Source organism: Strongylocentrotus purpuratus, unplaced genomic scaffold, assembly GCF_000002235.5.
Source record: "Strongylocentrotus purpuratus isolate Spur 01 unplaced genomic scaffold, Spur_5.0 spur5_scaffold_20, whole genome shotgun sequence".
Taxonomy (NCBI): domain Eukaryota; kingdom Metazoa; phylum Echinodermata; class Echinoidea; order Camarodonta; family Strongylocentrotidae; genus Strongylocentrotus; species Strongylocentrotus purpuratus.
The window spans coordinates 24,777,046-24,803,699 of NW_022145606.1; the positions used below are offsets into that span (position 1 = coordinate 24,777,046).

The window sequence follows — 26,654 nt, forward strand, 5'->3', positions numbered from 1 at the left end:
TAGAGACTGAGCATTTTGAAAGTTATTGGGTAATAGATTCCATACCTTAGCACCTCATATGTATGTATTACTCTGTTATCTTGATGTAAACATGAAATTATGCATGACATACTGTTAACTTGTTGGTTTTTTAATTGTACATATTGGAAGAAATAAATAACAGCTAAATGCTCTCTCAATCATTCATTTAACAAAGGAAATCATTAGAATAATTATACTTAAATTAGTGAAGAGTTGCTCATGGAAATTGTGACAAAACGACTAAGCTCAAATTTAGATTAAGTTTATACATACGTTCCATAATATGTCCTTATTGTTTAATCCTCATAGTGATACTGAGTCAGATGGGAGACTGAATACTCTTGCAGCCCACGTCCCTGACAATAAATACTATGCCCTGTCCAACGAGCTCGGTATTACGTATAACATGGCATCGAGTATTCTGAATAAGCATGGTAGGGACTATATGCTAGCGATGAGGGAGTGTCTTTCTTTATGGAAAAACAGGACAGGCGGACACTTCACCGAGCTGCAGAGGATTTGTTATAAAGTTGGTGTAGGTGGTATATGGATGCAACATATGGCGTGATCTCAGGTTAAGGAATCCATGGTAGCTTTCACTAAATGAAAAGCTTACAACTTCACAATATTTAAGAAATTTGAAAAAGGGTAACAGGGTACATCGAAGGTTATCAATGAAGTGTTAGGAAACCCATATACATTTAATAACTACTGACCATCATAAACACATAGGCATTAATGCATTAAATATCTACTGTAGAAGTGTTGTGGTCTAGTAAATAAGTCAACCGACTGAAGATCGCAGGGTACGGGGCTCGAGTCCCGCCGCGGCACTAATGTTCTTTGCCAAGACGTTAATCTATATTTGCCACATTCCACCCAAGATGTTAAATGGGTACCCGGTATAATGCGAAAGTTAATGTGGTTAAATAAGCAAGTGGCGCTTGTAAAATGTCGACTGGCCGGAATGCTCCCCAGGGAGTGGAAACAAAGTATTAGACCCATTATTAAAGTGAGCTATTATTATTACTATTATCACTGACAATCTGATAATCATTGGACTAAGTTACTCCAAATTATATAACGCAAATTGTTTAACAAATTGGTTACATATGTCGACCTACGTATCAAATCCGAATTTAAGTGCATTCCTTAATAAAAAAAAAATGAACGCATTTGATAACTAGTGACCATTATATCGTCGCTATTTTCACGAAGTGACGGTAGTGAAAAAAAATTGCATTCTTTTTGCGTTTCGATTTTCCTCACTACCGTCACTTCGTGAAAACAAGGACGATATAACCATAGTCCTGAATATATTAAATAACCAGTGACCATCAGCTAATCAAATGCCCAAATGATTCCAAAATATAAAATTCATATTGTTTAACGAAATGGTTACATATACGTCGAACCCCGTATCATGCCCTCATGTGAGTGCATGACTTGATGACAAACAATTCGTCGCTGTTTTCACGAAGTGACGGTAGTGAAAAAAATTGCATTCACTTTGCGTGACGATTTTCCTCACTACCGTCACTTCGTGAAAATAGGGACGAATTAATGCATGAATTCCATGTTGTGATCGTTGTAATCATATATATATAAACTTAAGGGGCTGATGCAGATTCAAAAGAAAGAATAAATTGCACTTGTAATGTTTAAAGCTACCATGCAGGGGTTAACCCCCCTCCTCAATTATGTTTTGTTTGTGTGTGTGCTGAAGGGTGAGAAAAAAAGTGACCTTACCCGCCCCCACCCTACTGAACGAAATATCGATCGGCATATTTTTACAATTTCTAGGACAAAAAAAAAATATGGGCTCTTACCGCCCTCCCCCCCCCCCCTTAATTTCTAGTTTTTTGTGCATAAGTATGCAAATGTCAGTTTATCTAAATCTAGTATGCCCTCATATTTCGATTTGTGTGGTTAAGTCTCTGCACAAAATATTGTTGGAAGTCTATTGTACTCTATAGGATATCATAAGGATTGATTTTTGTGCATAAGTCGGCACATCATAATGGTTAAGTTCTAGCCTATGTATATTTCTAATGATATCATAATGAGATATGGTTTTTATGCATAGGTCTGCACATTACAATTAAATTGTGAATTTACAATGTATATAACATGATATACTGACGATGGATTTTTGTGCATAAGTCTGCACATGTTGAATGTCTAATGTATTCACATCTCCTATAACGTCAAATCTCAATTTTGAGTTGAGATTATTGTGCATAAATCTGCACATCGTAATGTTGAAAGTCCAATGTATATTTGTATATGATATCATACTGAGTTTAGATTTGTGTGCATAAGTTTGCAGATAATAATCTTGAATGTCCAATGCATATATATTTCATATTGTACCATACTGAGACTGGATTTTTGTGCATAACTCTGCACATCATAATGATGAATGTCTAATGTATATTTGAAATATGATAACATACTGATATTGGAATTTTGTCCCTAGGTCTGCACATGTTGAATGTCTAGTGTAATTAAATGTTGTATAATATCATATCTCAATGATGATTTTTAATTTTGGTGCATAAGTCTGCGCATCATAATGGTAAATGTCCAAGGCATATATATAGTTTATATGAAATCATACTGAGATTGAATTTGGGGTATTTCCCGGGTCTGTGCATAAGTCTGCCCATTTTAGTGATAAATGTCCATTGCATATACATTTCATATAGTATCATACTGAGATTGGATCTTTGTGCATAAGTCTGTACATCATAATGTTCAATGTCCAATGTTTATACATGTATATATTTCTTATAATATCATACTGAGATTATATTTTGGTACATTAGTCTGCACATATTGAAGTTGAATGTCCATGTATATATATATATATATATTGCATATGATATACTACTGAAATATGATTCATAATTTTCAGCGTGAATTGGATGTGACAGTGAGAATGGGGCTGCACAATTTTAAGAGAAGTCGTCAATGTAAATGATCTTTGTTCTATACCATATCCACCTCTTGAAAATGCATATCCTTTCAGGGTACGATATATCTTGATGCATTTCTATAGTAAAGTGTTGACCTCTCCGGATTTGCATTCTTGTGCAAGAGTCTGCGCATTTTAAGAATATGCTATATTGTAAATGTATGTGTTGACATCATGTAGGGTTTTTTAGTATTGGATGTGTGTCCATTATCCTGCATTATTCTATTTTGAATGTCGGAAAACTATTGTTCGTATAAACGGGACTAAAATGTCAGAATAACTCATGAGTGCATACATGTAAGTCTACATTTATTTTGACTTAAGACTCATTTAGAAATGTTTGTATTCGTTTCATGTGACGTATAGTGTAATACGCTTCCCAATTCTATGTTTCTATTAACAAAGAATTCAGTGAATACGTGCAAGTCATTCGTTGCGCGCAGCTGCCATTCATTTAGAAAATTAAAAAAAAACGTGCCATATCTGAGTAAGCCGACAATCAGGCTGTTAATGTCACCATCACACTGAACTAGTTCTCAATACATTCTGAAAAAATGTTGCCAAACGGGCTCAAACTGTGTGCGAACGGAGTTGAACGTAGTAGCAACTGGTTACGATCTGTTTAAGAACTTCATGGACGGACTCAGACTGGCTATACGGGAGAGTGCTCTAGACCTTTGAGCCTGTTCAAGATTGACCCCGTCCTTCAATTAGACGGAGTGACGACGTACTTAAAACGAGGAGGACGTACTACAAACGGACTGATTGCCGTACTATGAACGGAATTGCCGTACTTCGATCCTACTTGGAACGTGTTACAACGTGCTGTGGTCGAGCATCAATTAGCAGCAGCTAAGCCCAATCGCACCAAACAAGTTCTCACTACGTTGCGGAACCGTCCTAGAAAATCGTAAAAACGGGTAATGGTCGGGATAGAATGTGTAAATAATGTCTATAAGACGATCCTAGATCGTTCACGAACAGGCCTCAATACGTCCATCTCGTCTGTACCCTGTTCAAAGTCAGTTCACATCAAATTCAGATCGGGTAAATTTGCCATTTCCAAGCATTCGAAGCGGGTCCGTAATGAATTTAAACAAGTTCTTAACTCGTTTTACCTCGTTCCCAATACGTCCAAACCGTTGTAACTAGTTCGTAACACATTTCTAGTAGGACCGAAGTACGGCCATTCCGTTCGTAGTACGTCCATCTCGATTAAAGTACGTTGTCATTCCGTCTTATTGCAGGACGGGGACAACTTTGAACAGGCTCAAAGTTTTAGAGCACCCTTCCCGTCCAAGCCAGTCCGAGCCCGTCCATAGAGTTCTTAAACAGATCGTAAACAGTTGCTTCTACGTTCACTCCGTTCGCGCACAGTTTGAGCACGTTTGGCAACATTTTACAGAACGTAGTGAGAACTAGTTTGATGTGATGGGGCCTCACTTGAATGTCTTGATTTGCACAGCTTGAATCGTTGAAGTTGAACGGAAATAAGCAATGACAAGAACGCGCTAGGGTTTTATAACCCTTGAACCAGGACGTGCTTCCACAATGGCAATGGCAATGACAATGACAATGACACTTTATTCTCATGTCACCCACATTGGGGTATTGGAGAAGTTTACAAGCAGTTTAAATTTGTCAATTTAACACTGTAAATTATACAATACAAATATTTTTAATGTTAATCAATACAAAATAACACTATCAACAATAGTGAGACCAATTACAATGATAATGATGCTAACAATATTGATGATGATAATAATAGTAATAAAAAACAAAACGATTATATTAATTAAAACGATAACTAATGACGAAATTAATGGAAGCAATTGAAAAAGAAATTTACTGGCACCAGTATATTGATATTTGAATTAATGAATTACTGAAAATATTCTTGATATCAATTTAATAAATTAATATAAGACAAAAAAGAGAAACATAAAGTTAATACTGAACTCATAACATATTTTTTGCACATACTTAAAGATGAAGTTGAGTTCTGGTCATGCGATTGCATTGTGAAAGAAACGGTGTGGAACCGACAAGAAAAGGTTGATTATCTACCATATAAGAATTTGTGTGTATTGCAAGGTTCTGGAATCATCAAAATGATAAGAAATTTGGCCAAGTCTTGGTAAAGTTACAAACACTGTACACAGAAAGATGTATATGGGACTACACGAACACATGGCGTAAAAAGCCGGCCCCCTATTTTTACGATGTTACATGCATATTTAGAATATGAAGGCATTTGAAGAGCCATGCTTTTAAGGGATCATGTATTATCTGATGTTCTTCCACACTTGCATAATAAGAGTGAGTAATGCTCACAAATTATTTTTCACCTCTTCCCAGAACTCAACCTTCTCTTTAAATTAATGAAAACGAAACATTATTTTTCGACAGAACTTTACTCAGTTTAAACGTGATTGTACATTATTGGAGTTAAAAGGCTGATCCGTTTTCAGTGTATTTGGTCTTTCAATAAAATATTTATCGATGAACAATTTTATGTCTGAACGAAAGGTAGGGCATACAAACAAGAAATGAAACTCATCCCCAAGCGATTGCAAATTGCATAGCCTACATAGCCCCATTTTCCTTGGAGTATTTGAATATCTACCAGCTACAATCGGCAGGTAATGATTGCCACAGCGAAAACGACTTAATATAGTTCGATCTCTTTTAACGAGATCGATTAAGTATCTTTCTAAACATAAAGAATGTTTGAAGATTCGATAGTTAACACAGTGCGAATTATCGTACTTACAAGCAGACCAATACTGAGCATAAGAATCTTTCAATCGACGTCCCAGAGTTTGTTTGACCCACTCGCAGCTAGTATTTTCACAAATTTCCCATATATTAGACATCCCCATATTGTCCAGCTTGATTTTTTCTAACCAAGGTGCCTGATATATATTCTTCTCAAAGAGTAATTTTAAGATAATATACACCTTACCAGAAAATTTATCTTGTCCACTATGTACAATTCTACACCAGAAGTTTATCATTCTGCTTTCGATATATTTCTCAAGTTTAAGCCTCCCCAATTCACCAAGTAACATAAAATTTGCAGTTGTTTTGTTGACAGAAAGGGCTTGCTTACAAAATTTCATGTGGAAAATTTCAAGATCATGTAGCACTTCAAATCCCCATATCTCACTTCCATAGAGCAGAATAGGCAACACAAGTTGATCAAATAATTCCAAGAGGATATCAATAGGTAAGTGCAGTTGGTAAGTTTTAGATAATAGACTATATTGCTCGTCTAGCTTGATTAAGTTGCTTAATTTGTGCTTTACGAAATTTGTTGTTATAGTTAAAAGTAGTTCCAAGATAGACATATTCATCAACAACTTCTACAATATAATCATCAAATTTAAATATAGACATTTTTCGAACTTTACCACGAGAAAATACAACATCTTTGGTTTTAGCTGTGTTAACTTGAAGAAACCATTGTTTACAGTTATCAGATACTGCATCAAGAGCAAGCTGATCACGTTAAGTTTTTGCAAGAACTATTCTATCGTCTGCATACAGTAATGTAAAAAGCCTGAGATAATCATCTATACCATTTTGATACGCAGCTGCATCAATCTTGTCAGGAAGAATATTTATTCCTCCAAACTTTTCGCAAATGAATTGTTTGAAGTAATGTCAAAAAAGAGCAAATAGCATAGGAGATACATTTTCTCCTTGTCGCACACCAATGTTACAATCAAAAGAAGACTTTTCTGTACCAGAAATTACACATGACTTAAGCCTGAGCATACATATGCTTAATTACATTGAAAAAGTTACCATCAACATTATTCGTAAGTAATTTGTTCGAAAGAGAACTCCTTTCAACCAAATCAAATGCCTTCTTGTAGTCAATAAATGCACAATAAACACTCTCTTTTGAAGAGAGACAATCGATCACTGAATGGAGAACAAAAATGTGATCAAGCGTTGAATGACCATTTCGAAAACCAGCCTGTTCATCACCTAGCAATTCATTATCTTCGAGATCAGACGTAAGTCGCTCATTCAAGACTGCTGTAAACAGCTTGCCAAGACAACTATGCCATGTTATTCCTCTATAGTTGTTCGGATCATTAGGATTTCCTTTCTTCTTATAAAGAGGGTGAATTAACCCTATTGTCCATTAATATTGTACAATTCCACTTTCAAATACAATGTTAAATAACCTAACGATTACTGATAAAACAGACTTTGTGCTACACTTCAAAAATTAATTTAGAACTAAATCATCACCATGTGCCTTACCGTTTTTCAGCCTATTTATTTGACGTGTTACTTCCTCCCTGCTTATAGAACGATTGATAGATTGATTGATAATTAGATTGTTCGAACGCACTATAAGAACGAGATGAGGACGAGCTGAACTGTCTCTGTGTTTGGTCGTATTCGGAACGAGTTAGAACTAGTTAATAACGGGTACAAAGTGACTACGGACTGGCTTGAACTGCCTGAAAATGGCAAATTTACCCGATCTGAACTAGATATGAAGCCGTCAATGATTCCTTGATGAATTATCCTCATCAATTCCCTTGCATTCGATATAAATATAGTATTTCCATGCATAGCTCTGCAAGATGTAATGATAAATATCTAATATAAATACTCCATTTAACATCATATGTCAACGTTGAAAATGTAAATGTGAGACCATAAATAAGCAATTAATTAAAATATGTTGACATGGTCATTTAGCTATTTATACAAATTTTGCTTTATTAGTTGAGTAAATGTTTTCTTTCTTATACGTCTTTGCGTTTAACTTCTCTTATGTAATGTTTATGTATATTCATGTTGATTAGATTTTGCATATTAATACAGATGATGAATAATGAAATACGTCTATCAATTTGTAAAATCTTCTTAAAATAACTGAACATTTTAAGTGCGTCAATGTTAGTATTTGGAATTGAGAGAGAGAGAGAGAGATAGGAAGAGAGAGATAGGGGTACATACCTGTTCAACGTAGGGGCCGAAAACGAGATCGCATACATGACAGACACAAATATGAGACGGAGAAGAGAAAGCAGACAGGGGTAGGAGAGGTCTTGAGAAGACGGAATAGATTAATTGATGAGGAGTGATAAAAAGATTTATTTAAAAAAATAGAAAAAAGGAATGGATCAGTTAAGAGTATTCATGTACTATGTCCCTTTTGCAGGCCAAACAAATGAAAAGGTTAAATTCCAATGGCATTTGAAAGATAATACTAATTTAGAAAAAATGGGGCTTGAAAATGTCTTTAAGTGGGGAAATAACGACTATTAGTTGTCAATTCGACTTAGGAGCTATAGAGCCAATAAGTAAAAGTCTTGATTTTCAGACCATTGTACCGCATGGTCGTACGTTTTATCCGGCGCAAAGATTCAATCAGTTTAATTTTGGCCATTACAAGAAGTTGGTTAGTGATGTAGACACATCCTTTACAGCTCATTTTATGTATGTTATTACCAAAGAAGAAGAAAAAGCCAGTCAGTCACTCAATACTGACAATAGTGTCTGACAGTGAAGTCTAGAGAGTAAACGGGTTTCCTTGCATAATTTGAATATAAGAACACTACTAACGTTTAAATTTCACAGATAGGACATACATGATATATTCATAATTCCTGCAAAGTTCTACAGAATTTGAGGCTAGCTGCAAAAGGGACAAAGTATCTTTAAGAGGTAATAATAATAATGATAATAAACATAATAATAATAATAATAATAATAATAATAATAATAATAATAATAATAATAATAATAATAATAATAATGATATTAAAAACAACAATGTCCATTTATACATGTCCATGTCAGGACGCGCCTTCCAAAGCGTCTCTGCTGAGCTGGGGTGGTATTCTGAACATTGTTGTAAGTTTTGTGTTATCTTTTGTTGTATCTTCCAGAGATAACACAGCGCTAATATTGTTGTAAGTTGGTATTCTGAACATTGTTTTATCCCTGTGTTATCTCTTGAAGGACCGCCTCTATCTTATCTTTGACCACTGTTGACACGCCCATTTGTATGGACCCTACCAATCAAAATTTGTTTTATATAAGCATGATAAGTAGGTCAACCAATAGGAATACTTTATGCCATATCTGAAGATGCGCCTAGCGCATACTAAACATGGGCGTAATTAGTTATTTGAGCGCTTATTACGTGCGTCATCATAATGCGCTGTGGCATGTGGTTCATAAAGACAAATCACGCTTTCACTATATTGGTTAAGATGAGAGCATTAAAATCGTCATATCCTAGCATGTAATTTCTTTTAAAATTCTCATCTGGGATGTTTCCGGGCAACACACAATCTTTTTCTAACTCGTCTATTGGCACGGAGTTGGTTCTGGGCAAGAAATATTGCCGCCATTATATCACTACGAAAGATACAACAACCCCCTACCTGTTGTAAATATTGTTGTAAATACGATGCAAGATAAGATAAGATAAAAGATACAACAACTTTCAGAATACCAATTATCTCGACGTATTATCTCTCGTGCGCATATGCAAATGAGGATTAAACGCCACTTTATTAACAATACGCACAATTACAAGCGCACCAAACTATGAGCGCAGGCGCGGCCAATGAGATGAGAGAAAAGATACAACAAAAGATAACACAAAAGTTACAACAATGTTCAGAATACCAACTTTATCTTATCTCCGAAGATACAACAATATTAGAGATAACGCAGGGTTCAAAATACCGCCCCAGAACTGCAATAATAAGGCGTTAACACGACTTTACCCCAGGGTAACTAAATTGCCTCCGTCTGAACAAGTCTAATGTAGAGTAGCTACACGTTTCAAAGGTGTCAAAGCCGAGGTCAATTCGACAATCGATGAGGAGCGCAGGAGAATGACAGGAAGAAAAAGGAGACTGAACAAGTCAACAGCGATTTTGACTTGAGGAATAAGAAGATTTTTGAGGAGAATTAAAAGTGCGTTCGAACGCGCTCCTAAAGCGTTTGCAATCCCGTCCTGGCTCGAAGGTTATAAAGACCCAGCGCGTTCGTGCCATTCCTCATTCCTTTTCTCTCTTTCTTTCTCACTATTTCATTCTCACCTTTCTCTTTTGCAGCTTTCGGGAAAAACGCTCTAGCTACATACAATTGACTTAATCACATACGTACTAGTCCAGAATCTGGCCTATTAAATGTTGATCTCCACCACACCAACGCTACCTCCCCTACTTACTACCAGCCGATGATGGCGTGAACATTAAATTAGGACGTCTGGCCAAAAAGGCCGGGTTGATGAGCATAAATATGAGTTTGTTGATAACGCCATCTTCGGCGGGTTCGCTTGAATCAAGTGTGTAGGGAATACAAAGAACCAAGCAGATTCTGGACTACATAATTATGTACGTGCTCGATCCCTTCAATAGAGGGAAGCACCTTCTCACCATCCCTCTCTATGGTAGTCAGCGTTTTTACACATGATGAGAAACACTCCTTCTATTGACATACCCTGTACAGGAGGGTGTAGCTACTGTGTGAAGAAGAACAAAAGATTCGGGTAGGTTTAAACTGTATTTCGGAGCACGAAAAAGCATACTATTATACTGTAAAATTATTCAAAGGCAATTATCCCCTTGCGAGCCTTGGCGGAGGTTAAGCGAGTCTGCCCTCTTCCTCATGTAAATAGGGACTTTTAGATTTGCACGTCGACATAATGGACTGCTACGTGTGACGTCCTTTTGTTACACGTAGCAGTCGACTCTGTCGACGTGCAAATCTAAAAGTCCCTATTGTCTAATAGAGGAAAGCCGATACCCACACCTTATATGGCTTGATCATTGGCTAAGTATCTAGAGTACAGTCTCTTGAAACAATGTTTCGCTGTTTCTACTTACATGCAAGGGAGCGTAGCGTAGCAAGCACATGAGAAAAGTACATTTGTTTAATGTTCAAACTCGGTTAATATTTATTTTGTAATTGTTAATCGTTATTTTCCTAGAGGGCATGGGAGGAGAGGGGGGGTGAACGATTTTGCCCCTGCCCCTTGATAGATGGAAACATCTACCCCCTCGAGTTGGGTGCCTCTAGAACACAAGGGGTGGTATTCTCGAAAGCGGACTAACTTTAGTCCATGGTTTAATCCACCGACTAAGTATGGAATGCAAAGTGTACATATGAATATATTTTTGAACAATTTGATATGACCCTAAATTATGATAATAACATAATTATATCATAGTTATTTTGTTATTTCATTAATTACAGGTATGTAATTACTTTTTATTTTAATTTAGTGACAGATTAAATGGGAGGCACGATAGCTCAGTCGGTAAAGCAGTGGTCTCGTAATCTGGTGACGCGGGTTCAAAACCATGCAAGGCGATGCGCCAGTGCCCTTTGTTAAGGCATTAATCCTCATTAACAGGTCCCTCGGAGAGGACCTATAGCCGTCGGCCGCCTGGTTGCTTACTTACAAGCATTTATGCTTTCTATTCTTAGCAGTCATGTAAAATAACCACTATTCATTCATTCATTAAAATTATTCAAAAACATACACATATGAACACTTGACATTCCATACTTACTCGGTGGATTAAACCATGGACTAAAGTTAGTCCGCTTTCGAGAATACCATACATGGTTTCTACAGTCTTGACACGTGCCACAATGCTTCTTTGTTGATTTCCATCATACTGAACGTAGCGTCCTAGTAAGTGAGAACATCATTTGTTGGGATGACGAACAATTGTACTTTTGGCACCACCCTTTCTGAGTTCCTTTCCTCCTTTTACTCGACCTGACATGATGATGAGCATTTTAAAGCTGACTGCTTTACTGCAAAAACGTTGATTGTCTTATGATGGAGGGGTGGAACTATATTTGTTTTAATGACAACTAAAATACCATCAACCAGGCGACCGGCAGCTTTTAGTCCTCTCCTGGTGACTTGGTGCATCGAATTAGCTTCGAACCCGGGACCTCCCGGTCAGGGGCTGATCCAGCCGCCGGCAGGGGAGGGGGCCAAACAGGAGGCCCAATTCGTGAGAAAAATTTAGTGGTGAAACAGCTAGCCGGTGAATAAGCGGGGGTGGGGGGGGGGGGGGGGGGGAGGTAGTAAGCACTAATTTTTGTTTCCCCAAAACAAACATTTTAAAATCGCACCCCTCCCCCCCCCCCCCCACCCTTTGTGGCAACAAGGGAGGGGCCCGTCTCCAAATAAAGGTAAAATTAACGTGTTTTTACCTGTCCCCCCCCCCCCCCCCGCCCGCCCTGGTTCCGCCACTGCTCCCGGTTACAAGTCCACTGCTCTACCAGTGAGCCGTCGCGCCCCATGAATTGTGTTTTGTAAGCAACCTTCTAGCGTCGGGCTCTTCGTTGTGAATGGGGCATTTAAACAAACTCCACTAGATCAATAGAATATGGTAAAGTACAATAGGCCAATACAATAGTCCACAGTCTGGTGCGCTGCTATTTATGTCACGAGTTGTGTATTAACCAGAGTTCATAGTACAGCCAAGGATAGCACTGGTATAATCACTGGTATAACAAGTGTATAATTCTGTGTCTGCTATCTGTCGTAGAGCGGACTGTTTATCGGTCTGGAATTCGGGTGCACGGCAGTCACACGTACTTCGGCGGCTACTAGTCAACTGCATGAAGTCCCCCGCGATTTGAACTTATGTTGTCATTTAGGGAAAAAACCCTGAGAAAAGGGGAATATTACAACTTGGACCTTTCCGGTTGGATTATACACTACACGTTTGGAATTCACATGTTGCACATTGTGTCGCCTCTGCAGAATAAGTGGTTTTCGAGAATTATGGGCGTTTCTCCATCAACGACTCGAACTGCCGGAAGTGTGGCTGAGATATAATACTACTGAGTTGATTTTTTTACAATTGAACAACTATGTGAGTATTACTAGCAAATGTGTCCCCTTTAAGACTTAATAAAACGGCAGTAAATAATGTCTTGCTAGGATTTTTCTTTTCAAAATGGGCCTGCATGATAGCTAAATATAAAATATAATTTCGTAGTATATATGAGAAACTATATTTAATCGCCACCTAAACATGTTCAAGACTTAATATATATGTAAATGTATCTCCCAAATTTAAACCAAGGTTGATTTGATTTGACACGAAGACATTTAATGATATAAAATAGGCTACGTATGACAGCTGTTAGTTTCTATTTAAGAACAGTTAGGGGTGGAAGGGGGCGCGCATGGGAGGGGTGGTCAGTGTAGAAGGTATTGTTCACGTAATAATGATTGGTATAGGTAGATTTATCAAATGAATAGTAATTAATCTATTGCATCCAAACTTTCTTGCAATATTTTTCGTGCTTCCCCCTCATGACAAGATTATGTTTTTTTTTTTTTTTTTTTTTTATGACGTTTTGTGCGTGGTGTGTCAGAAATAAGTTTATCCGGAAATTAAAACAAATGTTGACTGCAATTCATGTACTGAGACCACAAATGGTTTAAGGGCGTTAGGGGTCTCAGTGCCCCCCCCCCACACTTTTTTAATCCGGAACAGGGACCCTTTTTTTACATATGAAGAGTGCCCCTATAACTTCGTCAGAAGTGCCCCTTTTTACATAGAAAAAATTCCCGTTTTAATTAGAAAGTGTCCCTATTACCTTTACCTATGATAAGTGCCTCTTTTATTTTGACATTTCCTTCGACAAGTTCCCATTTTCCTTTGCAATATGTGTCCATTTTCCTTTCCCAAAAGTACCCTTTTTAATATCTAGTTAGTCTCCCTTTTCAGGTACGAGAAGTGCCCCTTTTCACTTTTGATAAGTGCCCCATTAACCTCTGATAATTACCTATTTAAATTTGAGAGGTGCCCCTTTTACGTTGCCAAGTGCCGCCTTTCCTTTGTAAGAAGTGCCCCTTGCACTTTTGATAACTTCAATAAGCGTACATTTAATTTTCACATGTGCCCCTTTTCCTTTCTAATAAGTGCCCTATTTCTTATGATAAGTGCCCCCATAAGAAGGAGCTCCTTCCCATTCTCATGAATGCCCTTTTCACCTATGAAGTGTGTCCATTTCATTCTTCCACAAGTGCCCCTACGCCTTTTAATAACTACCCCTTTTCATTTCTGATAAGCGCCCCGTTTATTTCAACATGTGCTCTTTTTTCTTTTTAATAACAGCCACTTTCCCCTTCTCGTGAACACCCCCTCAAATTTTTTTTTCTTTTCTTCATCCCCCTTATTAAAGATGCCCCTTTTTCGTTCTCATAAGTTTCCATTTTCATATCTTGTCAGAGCCCTTTTTCAGGTGCGATAAGGAACCTGTCCCCTTTTCATAAATGCCCCTATCAAAAACTGAAGGGTGCCCCGTTTGCGTCGACAAATGGCCATTTACCATTCTCATAAGTGCGTTTTTTCACACCTGGTGAGTACCTCTTTTCAGGTATATGAAGTGCCTACTTCACCTCTGATATTTACTCTTTGTACTTTGACACGTGCTCCTTTCCTCTTTCTAAAATGTGTCTTATCCCTTCGATAAGTGTCCTCTTTTCTTCTCATCATTAAACGTGCTCCTAATTTAAAATGACTAAGGGCAATTTCCCCCAAAGATCGCTCGCTACGCTCACTCGCATTTATAAACAAAATAATTATGTTACTTATCAAATGTCTTTTCAGTCTTCCGTTATGAGAATGTACTTATAACCCCATCAGAATTGTTTTTTCCTCTTTACAAGATGTAATTTTTCGCACTGCGACCTCCGAGTCACAAATCTTCAAATGTTTCCTCGCTCGCAAATGGATATTGAGTCCGTTACAGTACCCATGCAACTGCAAAGTATGATGCTCAAGCAATGTCTTGTATGATGTATAAAAAGAAACAAATATTGAAAGCATCCCATATAATATAATCAACATGAAGGGGTACATGTATATACCAATGTCTAAATATTTTTCGCTTTTGAGATTTCCTTTTGTAGGTGCCCTTTTTCCAGAAAGTGCCCCTTTTTTGTTGCCCCCACTCCTGTTTTGAAGTCGCTCCACCGTCCCTGTTGCAGAGTGCATCAATGGATTCTTTAATTTTTGCTTACTTTGCACAATGTGACAAATTCAAAGCAACTTAATATTAAGTTAATATTCCCCTTGACTTGTAGTGTCCCATTAACGGATGAAACGAACGTACTTAAACAACAGTTTAAGTTTTACATGATAAAATAATGTTAGTACCTCTCATCAACGTTTGCATGTCACTTTGAAGGAATATCATATTAAAATATAACTTGAAAAATATTTGTCTTCGAATTCCGAATTCGGAATATTTATGACCAGAAATATCTAAAGTTTTGACCAAAATCTCGTGCCGGCTGACTTTGTGTGTTTGTGTATAGTTCTACAAAGTGAAGGTGTTCTGTGCATGCGCCAGAACCTCACAACAGATACCACTTCACATTAAGTCACATCACATCACATCATGTCACATCATGTCAAATCACATCACATCACATCACATCACATCACATCATGTCACATCACATCACATCACATCACATGTCACATCACATCACATCACATTACATTACATTACATCACATCACATCACATCACATCACATCATATCACATCATGTCACATCACATCATGTCACATCACATCACATCACATCCCATCACATCACATTATATCACATCACATCACATCACATCACATCACATCATATCACATCACATCACATCACATCATGTCACATCACATCACATCACATCATGTCACATCACATCACATCATGTCACATGTCACATCACATCACATCACATCACATCACATTACATCACATCATATCACATCACATCACATCACATCATATCACATCACATCACATCACATCATGTCACATCACATCACATCACATCATGTCACATCATATCATATCATATCACATGTCACATCACATCACATCACATGTCACATCACATCACATCACATGTCACATCACATCACATCACATCACATTATATCACATCACATCACATCACATCACATCATATCACATCACATCACATCATGTCACATCATATCACATCATGTCACATCACATCACATCATGTCACATCACATCACATCACATCACATCACATCATGTCACATCACATCACATTACATCATGTCACATCACATCACATCACATCACATCACATCACATCACATCATGTCACATCATATCATATCATATCATATCACATCACATCACATTACATCACTCAGTCGACTTTTCCCGATTGTTTTGATACAGATTCTTCAACAATTGAATGTCATGACGAGTATGAATTACAACTCATTGAATCTTTGACCCCAATGTCAAACTATACAAAAAAAACATCTATTTATCAGAGCTCAAAAGAGTAAACACTGCTTTATTTGCACAGCGTCGGTGCAAACTTTACTTTTTGACTTGTTTGTATAAAAAGGGAAAATCCCTATTAAAGAGAAAAACACTGACATCTCACATTAAAGTTATAGACCAGTTTTGGTCATGCGATTGTATTGTGATAGAAACGTTTTGGAATCGATCAGAAAAGGTTAATCATCTAGCATTTAAGTATTGGTGGGTACTGCAAGGTTCTGGAATCATCAAAATTATCAGAAATTTGGCCCAGTCTAGGTAAAGTAACGGGAACTGTACACAGAAAGATGTATATGGGACTACACGATATCTATCCAGTCCGGATAGATATAATAGTTTACCAAATATATCAATTAGTAGGTGGTTTTCGGCATATTCTTTCACATGATTGGTAATAAGAGCTTCCATTAATTTTTTTGAAAGGGGGGCGTTTCCAAAACTGGTCTATACCTTTAATAAGACTAATACATCAAATCTTAAGAATACGAAATTCATCCGTGACGATATTGTATTCATTCATATTTTGCAATCAACCACAACGTTTATTATGCCATAAAACTAACGTATCATTACATTTCACCTGATGACTTCCTCATGAGTGACTATAAGCAATTATATACCTCACTTAAGAAATCCAGCCATCTGATTGGTCGAAATTGCATTCATAAACTTTAACTGTTCCCGAAAATTCCCGGTAACCATGGTTAAAAAACAGTTCAAAATCCCAATAACCATGGTTATTGGGAAAATAGGTCAGTCTCCATGGTTACCCCATAGGTTTACATGTTAAAAAATGGTCTGAGCGATCGAGGATACCGTACGTGTGCGAAGAATTGGTCGGTAATTTCAATACAATTGAATCTCGATCGATCTTACCGACAATTTTATCTTGCATTGTTGACATGAAGACGAAAATAAACTTCCAAAAACAAAAAAACAACATCTGCCGATAGATCTTGATCTAAGTTCGTGCCAATATGCATTGCAAAAGTAAAAGAAGGGCCCGTTTAATGGAGCAGCGGCGAAGCATCGACCACGCGAAGCCGTTTTTAATTCATTTTAATGTATATATTAAAGAAAACTACTTTATATGGTGACAGAGCGCGCTGGCCGAGCGGATTAAGGCGCTGGTTTTAAAAGTATCACCTTTTGTTCGCAAGAGATCGAATCTCATCTTCGACAAAAGTTTTTTTTTTTTTTTTTTTCGGCATATAAAAGTATTAATGACTGCTTTAATATTCGAGAAATAGTTGTTTTTATACGCTCTCGGGAAGGTTACAATTGGGCTATTCCCCTCGGCACGCCTCGGGTAATAGCACAATTCTAACCTTCCCTTGAGCGTATAAAAACAACTATTTCTCTCAAAGCAGTCATTAATACTATAATAACTACCGTTGGTGAAGGTGATGGGACAAACTATCACTTCCGAGGCGATCTGGATGTAGCTATCTTTCCGAAGCAAAGCTGAGGAAAGATAGCGTATACATTTTGATCGACGAGGAAGTGATAGTTTGCCATCGCCTGAAACCAAAAGGTGATTATTTGCTTTATATTCCACATCTAAAACAATTAACTACAAAAAGAAAAGGACGTGTATGCATCTACATGAAAGACACCGGGCCAAAATTCACACCGAAAAGTTTAACCCAACCCCGTGAGGGTACGGTGCGCGCATGTGTTTGCTTTAATTGCGCTCATTGGTAATGCGCGCTTAATTACGCCTGTTTTAGTGCGCTTTTGGATAATCTTCAGTGAAAGTGCGTTGCACTCTGTAAATAGTAGTACTATCTTTTTGCTTCTCCCATCAATAATGGGCGAACTATCTTTCAACACGTGATTTACTTTTGACCAATCGTAGAGCAAGATTCTTAGTATGTGGAATATAATAATAATTATCAGCCTATTTTTATTTTCTAAACAGAAGCAGTATGGTAACATTACAAGAAAAATAAGGAGGTTATAACCTATTATTTATAACCTACCTAGAGACGATGTATGTAAAGAAATGTGTTGGTATACACCAGCCTATTAAAGATAGACAGCAATTACGTGATCACAAATAGAAAGGTGAAATTTGCGCTTAGGTTGAGACTAGTAAACTGTTATGTATGGTCTGTCCTATTGTATGAAGCAGAAACGTGGACAATAAACAAGCCCATGAAAAATATAATAGCATCTTTTTAAATGTGGATCTACGGAAGAATGATGAAAATATCCTGGAAACGAATGAAAACCAACAAAGAGATATTGCACATGGCAGGACGTAAACAAATTGCACTAGTAGGATTAGTAAAGGAGAGAAAATCAAAAACATTGGCCACGTTAAAAGGCACCAAAGCCTCTTAAAGGATGTATTGGAAGGAAGGGTGGAAGGGAGTAGACCTAGAGGGAGACCCAGAATCAACTTGGAAGAGAATGTCAAGAACTGGAGTGGACTAAAACTGCAAGAGTGCACCAGAATGGCAGAAGATAGAGTGAAATGGAGAGATGTTGCAATCAACCTCCGAACAGGGAGAAGATACTCAGATAGATAGAGACATGATCAAAAATTAGAAAATGGAACACCAAACACTAACATACACATATCTACAAGTTAACATTCACATGTCACTCAGGTACTTGCGTTTTATAGAGCGGGAGTTGAAATAGCTTTAGGGGCACAAATAGGGGCTGCTTCCTTCATTTATATTTAATTTATACTCGGGTTATTACAAATTGAGAAATGAGAGGGAGTATGGTGCAAAAGGTCTCCTGCTATTCTTTGCTATTTATATGTGTAACATTACATGGATTGAAAAAGAAGAAGGGTTATAGTTATTTACAGTTCATCATTATATTTTTTCCGGCATTTATTTGACTCACCTCAAATCGTACTGTTGTTTTAGTACTCACTGACTCTTGATCTTGTCGTTGCCAAATTAATGATTGTTATAATAATGATATTGAATAGCGGGCCCATAGTATTAGTGTTATTGAAGATAAGGTAATTAGATTGGATTATGAGGGGGTGCCCCCTTCCTTATATTCATGAAAGGTCATGAAAGATCAACAAAACGAAAGCTATAATCTTGACTACAAACATTCCTCCCTTATCATAATTATCATGTAGAATTTGACCTCACATGATATTTAGACAAAGAATCCAAATACATGGGATAAAACGAACGCGATAAACAAAGATCATTTTCCCTATGATTGAGAAATATTTTTTGACCAAGTGTCTCGTTATATTATACAATTTGTTGTTGCCATTGTTGTTGGGTTTTAAAGGTAATACACATTTTTTGAAAAATTTGAAAATTGGGTGGATAGTGATTCTTTACAATTTTGATATATTTGGATTTCCCTGTGGATGTATTATAGGCACTAGAAGATTTAGCCCCTAAAACACTTCTGCTTTCGAGAAAAATTGGATATAATAATGTACTGGTGCTCCCGATAAATGTTGATGTATTTCAAATAGCGTCTACGGCCGTGCAAAGGTAGCTGCGACCATGAAAATCTCAGAATAATTTCCAAACGGGAATAGCTAATCGGTTAATTTTAGTCAAGAGACATTGTTTGATAGCTTAATCAATATCTTGATCTTGAGAGGGAGCTATACAACATAAAGAGTATATCATTTACAATTTCATAACTTTAGACTCGATTTCAACCGCAACAACGACCTGTGAATATTACAGGATCGCATATGCTTCCAATATCTTAATTTGAACCAAATTCATAACTTTTGAAATACCTTTGAGGCTTTCCAATCCGGCTAAAAAGATTATTTCCGCCTGGCTATACTGTTCCTTTTAGTACATCATAATCATGAATTATAACTAGATTGCACCGTTTGTTTTTCTCTGGCTCAAATATTGATTCAGTCATTTAAGTGTTTCATTTGTCATCAATATTGCTCCTCCAATGATTGCCACTGAGTTTCACAGCTTCCTTTCGTTGGTTGTGACCATTTTATCGATGGTATGGGCAATGATTTAGGTGTCGACCGTAAACAGGGTGCGAGTATTACTAAAGGATAACTGTGCAGTGCTAAACTATACATGTGTCTTCCTTCCTCTACGAGAGAGAGAGAGAGAGATAGAGAGAGAGAAAAAGAAAGAGAGAGAGAGAAAAAAAAGAGAGTGTGAGAGAGAGAGAGAGAGAGAAGGCGAGCATGAAACAATATAAATACAAAATAAACATTGTCGTATACGCCTGTATATAATAATGTAAAACAAATTTAATACAATTTGCTCTTTACATCACCTTGGCAAATATAGTTATAACTCGATTGATTCAATAATCTTCATCATTTTAACAAAATCCAGATAAGTCTCGATATGTATACGGATGGATCTGAAATAGGAATCATTCTCTTCTATTGTTTCCCACTGATTATGTAATTAGTTAATCCAAATCTATTCCATGTTACAGTTACATCTATATGTTCTCTGATAGTAGCTTGATTAGCTAAACTGTCGACTCTTTCGTTTCCCTGAAGTTTACAATGCAACAGTATCACCTCAGAATGTTTGTCTATACCAAAACCGCTTAATTGTGTCTATTGATCCGATATTTCTATAATTATACTAGATTTGTTTATGTTTCTGGTACAATTTGGTGCAAGCCCGCTGATTGGCTATTGACTCACTTGGGTCGTCATTGAGAACGTCCGTAGATTTGGCCAAAAACCGCTCTGGATATCAATACCTCAGCGGTATGGGTGCGCTTAATCGACACTTTTTCACCCTAGAATCACGATATTTACAGACATTGGGTGGTATTTTCATAAGTTAAGCCAGGACTAAGTCCAGACTTAACAAGAATTTTAGTTCACACTTCTATGGAATGCTAGGTTTCGTCTTCCTCCTTCAATATTCATGACAAAGATAATCTATCAAAGACATTGTTGAAATTCAGTTCATACTCATATTATCTTTTTCTTCCCATTTCATTGCAAAATTATTTTTTTTGACATTTTTCATTGAAGGATTAATATAATCTGTACAGGGTAAATGAGTTGGCAACTGGCACTCCATAAAAGTGTGGACTAACTTAGTACGCGCTACCGGAATACCACCCGTTTAGTTTAAAACACGTTCCGTTCAAGCGATTTTTTCGTCGGTCGTAAAAATAAACGTGTTTAAAAACACAAACATGAAACGCTGAAAAAGATGCGTTTTGTATCATGATTCTGCAGAATGACGGTCGCTAAAATTCGATTGAACGAACGGAGTTTTCAATTATGATTCCATGGCGTCATTTTCGTGGCCTGTCCCATTTTGGGCAAAAACCTCGCGCCTGCTTTTCATGCAATTTGCGTTCACTATACCATGCTCTTTATCGTGGCCTGTTCCGTTATGGTATTCCTTGTTTTCCTTCTATCATTTTCTCTTTCTGTCTTTCCTTATGTTATTCTTTGTTTCGTCCTTATATGTTATTCTTTGTTTTACCTTCTATCACCTTTTCTTATGTTATTATTTGTTTTTATAATTATATCACTTTCTCTTTTGTTATTCTTTGTTTCTTCCTTCTATTCTTTGTTTTTTCCTTCTATGTTATTCTTTGTTTTACCTTCTATCACCTTTTCTTATGTTATTATTTGTTTTTTATAATTCTATCACCTTTTCGTATGTAATTCTTTGTTTTAATCATTCTACCAGTTTCTCTTTCTGTCATTCCTTATGTTATTCATTGTTCCTTCCTTATATCACATTCACGTTCTCTTATGTTATTCTTTGTTTTAATCATTCTATCGACTTTCTCTTTCTGTCTTTCCTTATGTTCTTCCTTCTATCACCTTCTCATTCTTTGTTTTATTATTGCGATTTATGCTCAAAACAGCAGTCGACAGTCGGCCTTAAACATGGGTGTCGATCCCGGGGGGATGGGGGGGGGGGATATACCCCCCCCCCAATATTTCAGGTGGGGGGATGGCCTGTACAATCACCCCCCCCCCCCCCCAATAATTCACCATAAAAAAAAAAAAAAAATGAAGAGAAAAATTAAGGATGAGAGCCCGATGAGAGTAGTTAATGGTTATTACTCGCAAGATGACCATCAATATGCACATTTTGCTATCTCTTTTTATACGAAGTAAATAAGACAACCGTATATGAGACAAGAATAAATTGAATTCTCGCTCATAGTTATTACGGTTTCATCAGGAATTGATGAATTTTTTCAATTTGTTCAATCAACAGCATCATAGAATTGCAGTGCGCCAAATGCAAAGACGCAGCGTCAAAAAGCAACGAGCTAAATGTTAAGCGCGAAGCGCAAAAATAGCAATCTGCAATGCACATCAGACAATCCTGGACAGTGTAAACATAGATGAACTCTGTGACGATTTCGTGATGAGATCAGAGACAAGGAGAAAGATTTTCGGACATGAGTATGACTTATAAAATAGTTCTCTAGTTGTTATGTTGTTTCCGTTCACCTTTTTTAAAATTCACGTCATTGTATCTTTATTTTTTGTTTTTTTCGCTCATTTTATTTCCTGATATTTCCTAAAAGATTTTTCATTTTTGGAGAAATATTATTATGTCACAACTTATTTGTCACACAAATTATTTTCAGTGGGGAAACTGAATTCAGACGTGGATTAAGCGTAATAATCAAATGAAACGTCAAAGTACACGATACAACGAAGCGTCTTCTTTTACGAATAATTTAATGAAACGTGAAAGCTTCCGCGCTAAACGCGGAATGGGCGAAAATGAATACAGACAAGGATTAAGAGTAAGAATTTATTGAAACGTTAAAGCTTAGGTAGGGGGAAAACTGAGTTCATGAAGGACACGATACAACAAATCGTCTTCTTTCACTAATGTGAAAGCTTCCGCGCTTCGCGCAAGAATGGGCGAAAATGAATTCAGACACGGATTAAGAGTCGAGAATGGTACATAGGATCGTCTTCTTTCTTTAATCATCTAATGAAACATCAGAGCTTCCGCGCTACGCGCGGGGAAGGGGGGGGGGGAAATTTGATTCAAACATTAAGGATTAAGAGTCGAGAATGGTACATCGAATCGTCTTCTTTCTTTAATAATCTGATGAAACGTCAGAGCTTCCGCGCTACGTGCGGAGGAAGGGGAACTCGATTCAAACAAGGATTAAGAGTCGAGAACGGTCCAACGAATCGACTTCTTTCTCTTATAATTTAGTGAAACGTCAAAGCTTCCGCGCTTCGCGCGATAGGGGAGAAACTGAATTCATGAAGGACACGATACAACAAATCGTCTTCTTTCTCTAATGTGAAAACTTCCGCGCTTCGCGTAGGAATGGGCGAAAATGAATTCAGACAAAGATTAAGAAACGAGAATGGTACATAGGATCGTCTTCTTTCTTAAATAATCAATTGAAACGTCAGAAGGGGAAGGGGAACTTGATTCAAACATTAAGAATTAAGAGTCGAAAATGGTACATCGAATCGTCTTCTTTCTATAATAATCTGATGTAACGTCAGAGCTTTCGCGCTATGCGCGGAGGAAGGGGAACTTTGATTCAAGCAAGGATTAAGAGTTGAGAATGGTACATCGAATCGTCTTCTGTCTTTAATAATCTAATGAAACGTCAGAGCTTCCGCGCTACGCGCGGAGGAAGGGGAACTTGATTCAAACAAGGATTAAGAGTCGAGAATGGTGATCGTCTTCTTTCTTTAATCATCTAATGAAACATCAGAGCTTCCGCGCTTCGCGGGGGGGGGGGGGACTCCCCCTCCCTGCACGCAACCCCCTAGGGACCGCGGTTCGCGTGCTCACTACCGCCCCCTAGAATGAAATCCTGGCTACGCGCTTGGGGGGGGGGGGTGCAACTTGCCACACGCTTCTACCTCTTGATTGCTTTGATCCATTGCCGAAAGTATTTTGGCACCTATCATCCCCCCAACCACGGATACAAATCGACACCCTTGACCTTAAACAATTCCAGAAAGCGCGCGCCGAAGTTGACCTATACTTCCTGGGCCAAACTGCGCAGTGTGATGCGCAGTGGCTGGGCTCGAAATGAGCTAGAATCAGCGTTAATGGAAAATCGCTTGAACGCTTTCCGTAGTGACCTTGTTTTGTAACGGCGTTTTGATTTGTGATTCATGTTTGTGATTCTAGCTTCGAAAAATTGCTTGAACGCACCCATAGTAGCTTCTCGATTTTGCACATGAATCGCAGATTCTCCGTCCGCGTTGAGCTTGCGAAAACTCCTTATTATCATACAATCTTTGTCGTAACAGATATTCATGATCCAAACGATGGCGGGTACAATGGAGCTAACCCAAACCCAACTTTACCAGTTGGCAGAGAAGGTCAGTCCCAATGATTGGGTAACCCTTGGAGTCCGTCTGGGATTCCCGTATAACAAGATAGAGCAGTGGAAGGAAGAACATAAAGGGGTAAGCTTGAAATATGTTGAAACAAACATTAAAGGGCCACTCTAACCCAACTAACATAGCCATTTAAAACATGAATACACCTCTACTTATTAATATTCCAGCCTCTGATTCTTCTGAAAATCTCTGTATTGACCAAAAAATGATGATAACCATCCATTTGTCACAGTTCTCACGCTTGCTGGGCTATGCCCCTCGAAAATATATAATACGGTTACGTGGCCTTGATGACGCATTTGACGTCATTGCCGGCATGTCCGATTTGCCCTACAACTAAGGATCTTACAATCTCATTGTAATTCATAAATAAAACGTACTGGGATTATCAAGTGCATATTTTTTTCGGATAAATGTTTTTTTCTGCTTCCAATTAATATCATAAATTGCCTTTTTAAAGACATGTATGAATGCCTCCTTTTCTTCGGAGATGCTCCTACAGCGACGTCATAAACAGTTGCGCAATACAGCTCCGATACTGCGTGTTTTTTCTGAGCGTTCTGAGTCGTAATGTTTAAAGCTAGATTCCAGAATTATTGATGATTTCTTGGAAAAATCATTTCCATGTCCGGAATCTCCGTCAAAAATTATTCTCCATGTCTTCCCCCCCCCCCCCCATTTCTTAGCCCGTTTTGGTTAGAGTGGCTCATTTACGAGTTCATACAGAAATACCAGATTTTTAGGCAGGCGTGTACGATGCATTGCCAGGGCCTTGTAAACTCGCACAAGTGGTGAAGCAACTGTGTAGTGCCGTTTCACACCTATAATCTTGTTGTATAATATTGGACTAAGACAATAAATGGATTTGAACAAATTATTTATTGATAAAGATATAAAGATAGATCAATAAACAAATAAGCAGTAACACAATTAAATGTAATGCTTGCATCTCGCAACAACAGCCGTTTTCTGCAACCCCATCTACTTCAATTTCCAAACACTGACGCTTTTATTTCCTTACCCCTCTCTACGTCTCTAAAAAACTGGCGCTTCCGATTTCTTTGCCCCTCTCTTCGTCTCTCAAACACTGACGCTCCCGCTCTCTTTACCCCTCTCTACGTCTCTCAAACACTGACGCTTCCGCTCTCTTAACCACCTCTCTACGTCTCTCAAACACTGACGCTTCCGCGTTCTTTACCCCTCTCTACGTCTCTCAAACACTGACGCTTCCGCTCTCTTTACCCCTCTCTACGTCTCTCAAACACTAACGCTTCCACTCTCTTTACCCCTCTCTACGTCTCTCAAACACTGACGCTTTCGCTCTCTTTACCCCTCCCTACGTCTCTCAAACACTAACGCTTCCGCTCTCTTTACCTCTCTCTACGTCTCTCAAACACTGACGCTTTCACTCTCTTTACCCCTCTCTGCGTCTCTCAAACACTGACGCTTTCGCTTTCTTTACCCCTCTCTACGTCTCTCAAACCCTGACGATTCCGCTCCCTTTACTCCTCTCTACGTCTCTCAAAGACTGACGCTTTCGCTCTCTTTATCCCTCCCTACGTCTCTCAAACACTAACGCTTCCGCTCTCTTTACCGCTCTCTACGTCTCTCAAACATTGACGAGTCCGTTCTCTTGACCCATCTCTACGTCTCTCAAACACCATTGCTTCCGCTCTCTTTACCCCTCTCTACGTCTCTCAAACACTATCCCTTCCGCTCTCTTTACCCCTCCCTACGTCTCTCAAACACTAACGCTTTCGCTTTCTTTACCCCTCTCTACGTCTCTCAAACACTGAAGTTCCGCTCTCTTTACCCCCTCCCTACGTATCTCAAACACTAACGCTTCCGCTCTCTTTACCCCTCTCTACGTCTCTCAAACACTGACGCTTCCGCTCTCTTTAACCCTCCCTACGTCTATCAAACCCTGACGATTCCGCTCCCTTTACTCCTCTCTACGTCTCTCAAACACTGACGCTT

General features: G+C 38.0%; 1 protein-coding gene across 1 annotated transcript in view; it reads left to right on the forward strand.

Moving 5' to 3' along the window:
* The window catches only part of LOC115927654, a 41,768-nt gene that overhangs the window by 6,466 nt on the left and 8,648 nt on the right, over positions 1–26,654 (forward strand). The window contains exon 2 of the mRNA XM_030993785.1: positions 24,585–24,743. Coding sequence (XP_030849645.1) covers positions 24,585–24,743 — 159 coding nt within the window. The remainder of the gene's footprint in view (positions 1–24,584; positions 24,744–26,654) is intronic.